The sequence below is a fragment of the Periophthalmus magnuspinnatus genome, chromosome 9 (genome assembly GCF_009829125.3).
Source record: "Periophthalmus magnuspinnatus isolate fPerMag1 chromosome 9, fPerMag1.2.pri, whole genome shotgun sequence".
Taxonomy (NCBI): Eukaryota; Metazoa; Chordata; class Actinopteri; order Gobiiformes; family Gobiidae; genus Periophthalmus; species Periophthalmus magnuspinnatus.
The window spans coordinates 32,180,513-32,193,827 of record NC_047134.1 but is presented as its reverse complement, the minus strand read 5'-3'; the positions used below and the strand labels follow the sequence as shown (position 1 = coordinate 32,193,827).

The window sequence follows — 13,315 nt, the reverse complement described above, 5'->3', positions numbered from 1 at the left end:
TCTATGATCTGCAATAATAGCAGCAACTCAAATAGCAATTTCACATTGATTGAGATATATATGAGTATATATATATATATATATATATATATATATATATATATATATATATATATATATATATATATATCTCCATCCATCCATTTTCTTCCGCTTATCCGGGGCCGGGTCGCGGGGGCAGCAGTCTAAGCAGGGACTCCCAGACTTCCCTCACCCCGGACACGTCCTCCAGCTCCTCCGGTGGGACCCCAAGGCGTTCCCAGGCCAGCCGAGAGACATAGTCCCTCCAGCGTGTCCTGGGTCTTCCCCGGGGCCTCCTCCCGGTGGGACATGCCCAGAACACCTCCCTAGGGAGGCGTCCAGGAGGCATCCTGAGCAGATGCCCGAGCCACCTCAGCTGGTTCCTCTCAACGTGTAGGAGCAGCGGCTCTACTCCGAGCTCCTCCCGTGTGACCGAGCTCCTCACCCTATCCCTAAGGGTGCGCCCGGCCACTCTGCGGAGGAAGCCCATTTCAGCCGCTTGTATCCGCGATCTTGTCCTTTCGGTCATTACCCAAAGCTCATGACCATAGGTGAGGGTAGGAACGTAGATTGACCGGTAAATAGAGAGCTTCGCCTTCCGGCTCAGCTCCTTCTTTACCACAACGGACCGATACAGCGACCGCATCACTGCAGACGCTGCACCGATCCGCCTGTCAATCTCCCGCTCCATCCTTCCCTCACTCGTGAACAAGACCCCGAGATACTTGAACTCCTCCACTTGGGGCAGAGACTCACCACCCACCCGGAGAGAGCAAACCACCTTTTTCCGGTCGAGAACCATGGCCTCGGATTTGGAGGAGCTGATTCTCATCCCAGCCACTTCACACTCGGCTGCAAACCGCCCCAGTGCCTGCTGCAGGTCCTGGCTTGAAGAAGCCATCAGGACAACATCATCTGCAAACAGCAGAGATGAAATCCTGTGGTTCCCAAACCAGGCCCCCTCCGGCCCCTGGCTGCGCCTAGAAATTCTGTCCATAAATATAATGAACAGAACCGGTGACAAAGGGCAGCCCTGGCGGAGTCCAACATGCACTGGGAACAGGTCTGACTTACTGCCGGCAATGCGAACACAGCTCCTGCTCCGGTCATACAGGGACCGGACAGCCCTTAGCAAAGAGCCCCGGACCCCATACTCCCAGAGCACCCCCCAAAGGACACCACGAGGGACACGGTCGAATGCCTTCTCCAGATCCACAAAACACATGTGGACTGGTTGGGCATACTCCCATGAGCCCTCGAGGACCCGATGGAGAGTATAGAGCTGGTCCAGTGTTCCACGACCAGGACGAAAACCACACTGCTCCTCCTGAATCCGAGGTTCGACTATCGGTCGGATTCTCCTCTCCAGTACCCTGGAATAGACCTTACCGGGAAGGCTGAGGAGTGTGATTCCCCTGTAATTGGAACGCACCCTCCGGTCCCCCTTCTTATACAGAGGGACCACCACCCCGGTCTGCCATTCCACAGGTACTGTCCCCGACCGCCACGCGATGTTGCAGAGACGTGTCAGCCAAGACAGTCCCACAACATCCAGAGACTTGAGGTACTCAGGACGGATCTCATCCACCCCCGGAGCCTTGCCACCGAGGAGCTTGCCAACCACCTCAGTGACTTCAGCCAGGGTGATGGACGAGTCCGCCTCTGGGTCCCCAGTTTCTGCTTCCTCCTCGGAAGACGTGACAGTGGGATTGAGGAGATCCTCAAAGTATTCCTTCCACCGCCCGACAACATCCCCAGTCGAGGTCAGCAGCTCTCCACCCGCACTGTAAACAGTGTTGGTGAAGCACTGCTTTCCCCTCCTGAAGCGTCGGACGGTTTGCCAGAATCTCTTTGAGGCCGTCCGATAGTCCTCCTCCATGGCCTCCCCGAACTCCTCCCAACCCCGAGTTTTTGCCTCTGCGACTGCCCGAGCCGCGGCACGCTTGGCCTGCCGGTACTCATCAGCTGCCTCAGGAGTCCCACGAGCCAACAAGGCTCGATAGGACTCCTTCTTCAGCTTGACGGCATCCCTTACTTCCGGTGTCCACCACCGGGTTCGGGGATTGCCGCCGCGACAAGCACCACAGACCTTACGACCACAGCTACGAGCAGCCGCATCAACAATAGAGGTGGAGAACATGGCCCACTCGGAGTCCATGTCTCCAACCTCCCCCGGGATCAGGGAGAAGCTCTCCCGGAGGTGGGAGTTGAAGACCCCCCTGACGGAGGGCTCCGCCAGACGTTCCCAGCAGACCCTCACAATACGCTTGGGCCTGCCAGGTCTGTCCGGCTTCCTCCTCCGCCAGCGGATCCAACTCACCACCAGGTGGTGATCAGTTGACAGCTCAGCCCCTCTCTTCACCCGAGTGTCCAAGACACGCGGTCGGAGGTCAGATGACACGACAACAAAGTCGATCATCGACCTCCGACCTAGAGTGTCCTGGTGCCACGTGCACCGATGGACACCCTTGTGCTCGAACATGGTGTTTGTTATGGACAAGCTGTGGCTAGCACAGAAGTCCAATAACAAAACACCGCTCGGGTTCAGATCGGGGAGGCCGTTCCTCCCAATCACGCCCCTCCAAGTGTCACTGTCGTTACCCACATGGGCGTTGAAGTCCCCCAGGAGAACAACGGAGTCCCCGGTTGGTGCACTGTCTAGTACCCCTCCCAGGGACTCCAAGAAGGCCGGGTACTCTGCACTGCTGTTTGGCCCGTAGGCCGACACAACAGTGAGAGACCTGTCCCCGACCCGAAGGCGCAGGGACGCGACCCTCTCGTTCACCGGAGTGAACCCCAACACGCAGCGGCTGAGCTGTGGGGCAATGAGCAAGCCCACACCAGCTCGCCGCCGCTCCCCGCGGGCAATGCCAGAGAAATGGAGAGTCCAACCCCTCTCAAGAAGATGGGTTCCAGAGCCCAAGCTGTGCGTGGAGGTGAGGCCGACTATATCTAGCCGGTAACGCTCAACCTCCCGCACAAGCTCAGGCTCCTTCCCCCCAGCGAGGTGACATTCCATGTCCCCAGAGCTAGTCTCCATGTCCGGAGATCCGGTCGTCGAGGTCCCCGCCTTCGACTGCTACCCGGATCTCTCCGCACCCGCCCCTCATGGCTCCTCCCGCAGGTGGTGGGTCCACGGGAGGACGGCCCCACGTCGTTTCTCTTCGGGCTGGGCCCGACCGGGCCCCGTGGGGAAAGGCCCGGCCACCAGGCGCTCGCTGCCGAGCACCCACCCCAGGCCTGGCTCCAGGGTGGGGCCCCGGTAACGCCAGTCCGGGCGACGTAAACGGCCTCGTTGGATTTCTCTTCATGATGGGCTTCTGAACCGCTCTTAGTCAGACCCGTCTCCCAGGACCTGTTTGCCATGGGTGACCCTACCAGGGGCATGAAGCCCCCGACAACATAGCTCCCAGGATCATTCGGGGTGCTCAAACCCCTCCACCACGTTAAGGTGGCGGTTCGGGGAGGGGTATATATATATATGGGTATATGTATATATATATATATATATATATATATATATATATATATATATATATATATATATATATATATATATATATATATATATATAGTGGAAGCATATTTACCATAACAATCAATGCTATATGCTCACATGCCTAAACAAACATAAGGATATCAATCAAATCAGAGTGGTATTAATATTACTAGGAATAGTATAGTATACGTTTAGGTTTTTATTATTTCCGTATTTACTCATTTGAGCCATTTGAGTAGGAAAAATGTATACAAAAGTATGGTCCCAAAATATAAGGCAAGTATTATTTGCATGACATATGTAAAAAGTGAATCTATAAATTAGTCCTTTGCAGTTCTAATGGAAATGATTGCACTATTGTTGTATTCTCAGGCAAGACACCTATAGTTTTCAAGGAATTGTCTGGTTTAACAACTCATGATTTTAGAATTTGATCTTTATTCATGTAAACTTTCTACCTTTGTGTAGCTAAAAGACATAACTAAGCTCTTCTTTTGAAAGTTCACATTTCACTGTGATTGGTTCAGTCTTCCTGTCACTCAATCAGAGCATGACGGCTGGCCAATAGGAGGAGTGAGTTGAAAAAGTAGATGGGTGGTAAAAGTATAGTCTTTGCTTAATGTAAACTGGATGTAATATATAGCAGTATTACATATCGTGGTCTTAAAATTTGTCTGCACCTGATTTCAAGCCATGAGTCGGGAACACGTTTTAGTGCCCCGCCCACTTAGTCCTTTCTGCCACTGTGATTTTCAACATTAAATTGTAGTACTTTATTTTAAATTCCCATGTGACCTTATATCTGTGTAATCCCTCAACCGTCCAGTAGGTTCCATTATTTTTAAAGCTATTCAGGAAAGGTTCATTTCTGTCCTGTGAATGGGACTTTTTCAGTATCGATACCAGCTCAAAAGGTAGTAATAGTTTTTGTATTGATTAATATCTGATTTTCGATAGTTTTGATAACTCTAATTTGGATAATCTTGTACGTTTTATTTCCATGTGCAGCCTCAGAATGTGGTTCATGAATCATTGCCCTGTTTTAAATGTGTCTGTTTGCTTAAATTGCCTCTGCAGGGCTAATTGTGCTAAAAGAGGCCATTTGACAAAAGCGGAAATGTAATTTGTTTTTGTGGGTCAGACGGTTTATACAGTTCTTTCAGTGACTCACACCACACAGGTTAATAGTCCCAATAAACTTTGTGCAACTGTATTTTCAAAACTATTGGACAAGCACAATTAAAATAATTTGTATGCAACAAGCAATCTTTTCTCTAGGATTGACGTTACCAGACTGACGTTACATAGAAGTTAAATTGGATTGTTACTTTATGGAAAGAGATTAAAGGGAATTTAACTATAAACTGTCCAATGCTTTTGTTATGTATTCTGCAGTTGGTATTTAAGTAATACTTTATAAAGTAACACAAATCTATGCAATTTGATGTAATAATGAGTTCCAACTGCTCCCATCACAACAGAGGTTTAAAGAGCCTCTCTGTAAAACTAAGCACTTCTAAAATCACCTTTGTTCCAGCCGCATAAGTGCCCTGAACAGGTGATGCTATTATAATTATGCTACTTATGTCCCTTTGCACATGTGCCGTGTTTGTACTTTTGTTTTTAATGTATTGTTTCTAATGGGGTTTTAGTTCTTTTAGTCAGCAGTGTAGTCTTTTTTCCAGATGAATATGTGTATAAGTGTGAATGAATGAGCTGGCTCACTGCCAGACAAAATTTACCTGTTGGTACAAATAAAGACACCTTAAACCCTGATGACTAAATGCATTAAGTGAACATTATTCATGGGTTTGGTCGAAGTTAAATCCTGGTTTAAGTCCCGTTTTAATCCAATCCTGGTTTAGTGTGGGGTTGTCATGGTTCAACTATATCTTGGTCTTTGATCGAGTCCTAACAAAAAACCTGATCAAGTCTTGGTCTATGCCCAGTTTAGTTATTGTGTGCCAAGTGCCAAACTTTATGAAGGGAAGCTAAATATTTTTATCTCGGGTTTCATTACGATTCTTTTAGAGCCTTAACTCAAACACACTTGACAGATTTTAATCCTGGTTTAGACCCAGTTAAAGATACTGTACCTGATTTGTGCTGTTTTCAGAATCTGAAAAATAGATCTAGTCTATTTTAAAAGGTTTGTAGTGGCCCAAAATTATTCCTCTCTTACCTTCTGTGTATCCTAATCATTTACAGTGATGAGTTTATAAGCCTATTTCATAACTGTCAGAATTGAGAGCAGAGTTTACAGTCACCGCAAAGCTAACAACAAATAGCACGCTAACTGCACATGTCCTGGTTCTTGAAAAATAAAACACCTCATAATTAGATGCAGACAGTACACAGAAAACTTATTTTGACCTCAAGAGCTGCTTATAAAATATATCTATACTTGATGTTAGGTTCAGACCTGTGTTTTGATGATGGTTTTTACTGCTGGTACTAGAGAGTGAAAACAATAATATTCTTTTTTTCTTGCAGTTATTCAGCGGTTTGTGACTTTTTGGTAAATAACAACTTGTTGTCGGTAATAAGAGCCCACGAAGCACAAGACGCAGGGTATGTTTTGCTTCCTTCATTTATTCCCATATTGATACTTTGCAGTGTCATCACAAAGCAGTTGCCACGGTGACACAATGCACACCTTAGCAAACGCTGCACTGAAAAAGTTTTAAAATAGTCTGAAGACAGTTATTAATGGTCTGATTGTGTTAAAACTAAAGCACATATTAAAGTCTAACAGAGTTTCAGACAGAGCAGTGCCTCTAGTTAACAACACACCCCCTGGAAATGTTGATGACATCAGCTGCAAAGTATCACTTAAAACAATAATATCAGTAACTCTGGTGTCTCCTCTCCGCAGTTATCGTATGTACAGAAAAAGCCAAACCACGGGCTTCCCTTCACTTATCACCATTTTTTTCTGCTCCAAATTATTTAGACGTCTACAACAATAAAGGTATGGCCTTCTAACTTGCTTCCAATGGCATTTTATTGTAATTTTTTTATATCTGTTTTTTGTTTATTTCTCACAGCTGCTGTATTAAAATATGAGAACAATGTAATGAATATTCGCCAGTTTAATTGCTCACCTCATCCGTACTGGTTTACCCAACTTCATGGACGTCTTCACATGGTCTTTGCCTTTCGTTGGAGAAAAGGTACTCACATTTGGACCTAGTATTAAAGGGCTCGTATTACTATTTTCGGATCTATGTTGTAAATGTTGTTTAGGTCATCTCAAACAGTTCCACCATGTGATGTCATGTAGTAATACAGGAAGTGCTCCACTGTGTTTTTAAACTCCATACATCTTCAGTAAAATCATTAGGATAATAAAGGTAACTTGAAAACTACCACTGCATGTCATCACATCTGTGAGACTGGGAGATGTAGACAGATTAATAATAAAGGGTTTCCTAAACGTGTGAATGGACAAAACACAACTCCGGGTATGTTTTGCCGAGTCAACAACATAATAAACATGGCTTAAAGCTCGTAATAATCCATTTTGTGTAATATAGGACTCTTCAAGAAGATATATGATGCTTTTTGATATTGAGAAATACACTACTAATTAATTTGCCTTAATAAAGCACAAAGACTTAATTCTTAATGATCAAATAGTCCTGGATATGCATATGTCTGGTTTAAAGTTAGTCCCATCACCACATACATACTTTGATCAAAATCTATCAACGATGATGATGATGATGATTGTTCTAAACATTGTGACTGTGTTGTCTACACAGTGACAGAGATGCTGGTGAACATCCTCAACATTTGCTCTGACGACGAGCTCATGTCAGAAGGAGACGACCAGGGTGAAGGTGAATTGAACTTAAATAGTAATGCAACTATAGGTCCATATATAGCATTGAAACCCCACAAACAATATAAGTTATCCTTCCTTTATCGTTGTGATAATAAAAAAGAAAGAAGAAAAGAAAACTCCAGGATCCAAGTTTTCCCATTTGGACACATTCTTATTTTTGTCATCTTAAAAATAATAATTTAAATAGTAGATTGCAGAGTTAAGAGGTCATGATCACCAAACAACATTTTAGTATCCCTGTAGTTTAAAACCGGTGTCCACTGCACAGTTTTGTCCGTCTGCGATGAAAAATTTCTGATCATGGAGAAAATCTTAAGTCCTAGCTCAATATTGACAGTCGTAGGTCACAGAGTGAGACAGGAACGCAGATCAAACTTAGGAGCGCTGTAACCAAACCAAAGACGAATGCTGACTTATATCAAGCCTGTCTGATGTTTTGGAATATTGCTCCTCTCGCTGCGTCTGTGATTAATCTTTGTGGCCAACAGTAAACACAGGCGCTCCTCGGTAAAGCAGAAGATCTCTGTCGTGGACGGGACCATCTCTCCCGATTCCGTTTCATTTACTCACAAACATGGAAACGCCACTAGTATTAGCATGTAGCGCTATTCTCAGCTAACCGGTACAATTACAAAGACAGAATTGTGTGGTGGAATTTGCTGTTTAATTGTTAGACTGCAGATTTGTTGAATAGAAATAAATAGAAATCAGGTGTTGTCAGTTGAAAGGACTTTAGGTTTGTGGACCCAGTCGTTGACAATTAATGATAAGGTTCAACATTTGTGGATTTCTATTTTGGATATTTCTTTCAAAAACATTATGTCGTCCTTAGAGTTATATAGGCTCTTTGAGATTATGACATCATCAAATTCTTAAACGTGAACCTATTCTCAGATACAAATTATAAACCAGAAATATGAATTTCATATATAAATCTTAACACCCACGTTTATCTCGTCTGTTTTCTGATTCTTTCCCCTGCACACCTCATGTACAGCTGTGTAATATGCCTCAGTGAAGACAGATGTGGCAGAGCCTAACCCTGATTTTTGTTTCCCAGGAGGCGCCAGTGCCGTCCGCAAGGAAGTCATCCGCAACAAGATCCGCGCTGTGGGGAAAATGGCGCGGGTCTTTGCTGTCCTCAGGTCCGTGTCTTTCACATGCACATTGCCCTAGATTTGAGATCAGCTTGTTGAGTGGCTGGTTACAGCAGAATAGTCGAGAGCCCCAAAAACATCTGAAACAGAAACCTGCAGCGCTGTAGAGAATATAAAGGTATATTTTTGGTATGTTCATTATAAAGTCCAAGAAGATTGAATTCTGTAAACTGGACCTTGATAATATATCTTATATAATGAGATATTCATTTTGGTTAATATTGACCACCCTAACCTCTTGTAATTAACATTGTTTTTCTTAGGCTTTATAATATTTAGAAGCCACATCCCTTATTTGCTGTAGTCTTTTGTTTGTTTTTTGGACCACATTTTGCATTTTGTACAGCCTCATTAGAGCACACTCAGTGGTTATTTTCAACTGCACATAGTTTTAAACTTAAGTGATGGAATAATAACAGTATATAACAGTTTTATATAACAGATATAAAATAACATTTATATAAAATTTATATAACATAGTAGAAAACAACTTTTTGGGGCAAATAACCCAAAATCAGGACACAGGAATGTCATCTATCATGTACCATGTTCATATGCGTCTGTCAGATATTTCAAATGCATGTCTTTCAAGTAGATTTTGCAGACAGAAATGTGTGTTGACAAGTTAGCTGGGTTTACTCGAGCGTATAAATATGACAACATCTGCTACTAAAAGGGAAAGTGACCCAATTTGAAACCAGGACAAGAGCCGACGTTTCCGGAGGCACTTTGAGTTAACATCCAATCACTACATTAAACAGCCAGCACTAGGTTAAATTGTAGCATATTATTTGATGTTGGAGTTCTACAAACAATTTGGTCAAGCAGAACATTTTTTTTCACATAAATGCAGAACATGTTAGTTGAAGTTGGTTTACACACTTTTGGTTTGTCCAAAGACAGCACAATGTGATTATTAAATGGAATTGTCCTGACGAGCTGATGACGTGTCTATGGACTGGGTTGTCGAGCACTGCCCAGTCTTCTCTGCACCTGACCCCTGTGAACCCCTCTGCGGGGGTGAATGCTCAGGACGGCAGACCCATGTCGTCCTGTTGTATGATATTGAGTATAATCATGACAGTAAAATCTAAAAACAAACTATTTAACAAACTTGCGGTGTTATCTTCCTTGTTTGTGGTTCATTTTAAAGTACATTCACGTTTTGTGAAATATACTAAGATATTTATACTGACACATTTTGCACATTTTTAATGGTTTAGCCATATAAGCGTCATCAGGACAATTGTTAAGAATGTTGAGATACTCATTTTTGTTAATATGGGCCACATACAGGCTGGATTTAGCTGGTTATTGACATTGAGGGTCCATTGTAAAAATGTGTCAAATGAGCTTGTTGCTTCTATGCCGTTGCCTTTAAGTTCATTGACTGTATCACCAAATTAGCAGGGTAAGTCCCTATTCTCAGTGGTACTTTGTGCTTCCTTTAGGGAGGAGAGTGAGAGTGTGCTGACGCTCAAAGGCTTGACTCCGACCGGGACCCTTCCTGTTGGCGTTCTGTCTGGAGGGAAGCAGACTCTACAAACAGGTGAGGCCTGTAGTCACAACACAAACATATGCTTTATTACAAAACAAGCTCTCCTCGGTTTTAATGTGCACATACTATGTTTTATTTAGAATTTAAAATCTACAATATGAACATTTGTGTTTTTTGTATTACATAAAAAATATAGTATTATTGCATTGATATTCTATTCTAATATAGTTTGAGTTTGTTTTGTAGTTTATGCCAAGGCTGCAACTATTAACTATTTTCATAATCATAATCATCAAAAACAAATATAAAGACAGTGACATTATAAAATCAAAATTTCCAAAATAGAATACACAGATTTTCATCAGTATTAGACTTAGAAGTTTTTAGTCACTATAGACCCTTCCAGTGTTTGTAAACAGAACGCAACACGTGCGTTCTAAAGCTGATCCATATGTTAGCGCAAATCATTTTCAATGGGGAGTTAGCATTAGCCACCAAACATAGCAAACATGAAAACCCAGGGCTGTTTTTGTAACTGACAACCGCTTCATCTCTTCTGTGAACTTTAGAAACTGGATCTAGAAGTTAGACTTTGGCTAGTATTACTTGTTGCCAAATGTAATAAACCTACAGCCTACCAAAATATCCAAAATATGTTCTTTTATTTTGCTGTCCTGTTAAAATGTATGGGATAGAATGTTCATATCAACAACAGACTCTATATTCAACATTTGATCAAATGTATTCTAAAAGTCTAAATTCACAATAGAAATTCAAACTTTGATTAGTTGACTGCTAAAATAATCATTAGTTGCAGTCCTAATGATTATTCCACTTCTACTTCACAAATGCTCGATGTTCCTTGAAGAGACGTGATCAAAGTCCAGACTCAGCCCTGGTTGCTTTTCGATGGGGTTGTCCAAAGCGTTTAAGCCAGTGTAGGTTCGCTGTCACCTGAAGTACGACTTGACCCTCTGATGTAAAGGCCAACCCTGGGCCTCCCCTGCCACAAAGCATGCTGGGAGCATGGCCAAGAGCCCACAGAGGCACCGCTTTAAAGGGAATCCACTTCATTTGACCTTTACAGAGAAGGCCACAGCATTGGTCCAGCTACGGAGTGTGATTTGAACTTAAACTCATCTTGACACAATACATATCTTCTGTCTAATAATGAAAACTATACACATAAAAACATCCAGGTCGTCATTGTAAATGAGAAGTTGTTCTCAATTGACCCACCTGGTTAAACATTGAATAAATAAATAAATAAAAACATCCAAATTTTATTCTTCACCCATAATTAAGAAAAGGTGTCCAGGTGTCTGAGTGAGAAAATCTGTAGCAAAAACGACTGAATGACTGGCTTTTAATTATCGATGTGACTTCATAATTGCTATTATCAGCCAATAACTATCAGTGACCGATATTATCATGCACCTTAGTATTTTTGAGCAATAATATGCTGGTGCTGGGTAACTCGCCCACTATTTACAACAAGTCCAATGGGATTGTTCAGTGATGATGTCATGGATAGTGTATTTTTTGCTTCCAGGTTCAAGGCACATCTGCCAGGTGATTGTAACATATTTACAATTTTGTCGTTCTTTAAACTAGAAAAAAATATTCTACATCCTATTTATATTGGTTTCAGATTTAACTCATTATAATAATCTCTTACATTAACCTAATTCTTTATTTTAGTTTTTAGGTTTTTTTAGTCCTTTGATAACAACTTTAATTTGGGCAGTTTTCAATCGTAGATTCATTTTTTTTTTTTTCAAATAAAATAGGTTTTGAAATGATATTCTGGTTATTTCTTGTATGCAAATGTATTCAATCAATGTAGCATTTCCCTAGGACTGAAAAATAAACAATATTTATTCGTAAAGTATATAATTGCCATATTACCATGGCCTTTTGCCTGTGCCAACATCCACATCAGAGTGATTTTTATTACTATGGTATTGCTGTACCCATTCCTCATGGTATTATAATGTTTGATAAATCCATAACATTCTGGTGGTATTTTACTGACTGTTTTTTCTCCTTCATTAAACAAAGCAACCATTGAAGCAGCCAAAGCCCAAGGTACGCTGTGGTGCCCCCTGTCTGTAGTGGTGGTCTCTTATACAGTATTAGCGTACGTTTTTCTGGTGTTGTCATTGTTGTGTGTCTCAAAATTATTAGAAATGTGCACTGCACTCTTGCATTATAAGTGTGGTTTTCATAGTTTTGGTAAAGGGTGATATGCCAAAAAAAAGGAGATTTTTCTTTGACCTTATGTCACAATAAAAATTCTCTCATGATCTCATCCACTGCCTTTAAAAGTGTATCCTTCTCTGTGATTGGTCCAACTGTCACTCACCCAGTGCACGACAGAGGCTCAAATTTGCTAATATCATTAAAATAGAAGATTGTTTTGTTTTTTTTGTCATATTGCCCAGCCTTTTAGCAACTATAATTAAGTCTCTTCACATTAAAGGGGGATATTAGCCATGCCAATATAATAAACGTGTGTGAGTTGATGTATTTTGAAGAAAGTGTCAAATAGTAAAAAGAAAATATCTTTACTGCATTACTGTATGACTTTGTGCAGCCATTGTGCTCTTCAACATTACCTAATTTATTTTTTTTATTTTTCTGGACTGTCAGATTTATATTATTGTGTTGAAGTCATTTTAACAGCGTCTTTTTAAAAAACTCAAATTAATAGCATGTTAATTTTGGCCATCAGCACGCTCCAACTTCAGCTGAATCTGAGACAGATGAGCGGTATATGCAGTAAAACTGTGCATGTATCTTAAGATTGAGGCTCCGGATCAGACTGGACCCTACTGGTCTGATTCTGCAGGTTTTGGCCCTGTCCTCCGCTGCTCTGGGTGTGTGTGTGTGTGTGTGGAGACACGTATATGTGTTTACCTCACACACACGGAGCAGGAGAGGAGAATCTGAGCAGTGCGCCTGTCCCATCCTTGTTGTAAAGCCCCGCCTTCCTGTGTTGTGTCTCGAAGTTAAAATCCTTGAACACGTTTGCAAAATGTGCTATCTGCCCTATAACCAAAACAACAGCCCTCCAAAAGTAACATAACTTCTACAATTTCTGGTGTTTAAAATGTCAAGGTTTAGTTTTAGGTTTAGTCTCTGTATATTCCTGCTGCAGAAAGACAGTGTGATTGTGAAAAAGTCAGAGAGAGCACATTACGGCTGAACACTTGACTGTAGAGCTACAGTAATGTTTAAATGAATGGATGCTGATGATAATATATAAGACATGTCATAATGTGACTGATTCA

At 42.1% G+C, this 13,315-nt stretch overlaps 1 protein-coding gene across 1 annotated transcript in view; it reads left to right on the top strand.

Moving 5' to 3' along the window:
- The window catches only part of ppp3cca (protein phosphatase 3, catalytic subunit, gamma isozyme, a), a 57,335-nt gene that overhangs the window by 41,816 nt on the left and 2,204 nt on the right, over positions 1-13,315 (top strand). The window contains 10 exon segments of the mRNA XM_055224051.1: positions 6,014-6,091; positions 6,396-6,450; positions 6,452-6,491; positions 6,568-6,638; positions 6,640-6,693; position 6,946; positions 7,285-7,362; positions 8,428-8,512; positions 9,976-10,073; positions 12,084-12,110. Of these exon segments, the coding sequence (XP_055080026.1) occupies positions 6,014-6,091; positions 6,396-6,450; positions 6,452-6,491; positions 6,568-6,638; positions 6,640-6,693; position 6,946; positions 7,285-7,362; positions 8,428-8,512; positions 9,976-10,073; positions 12,084-12,110 (587 nt within the window).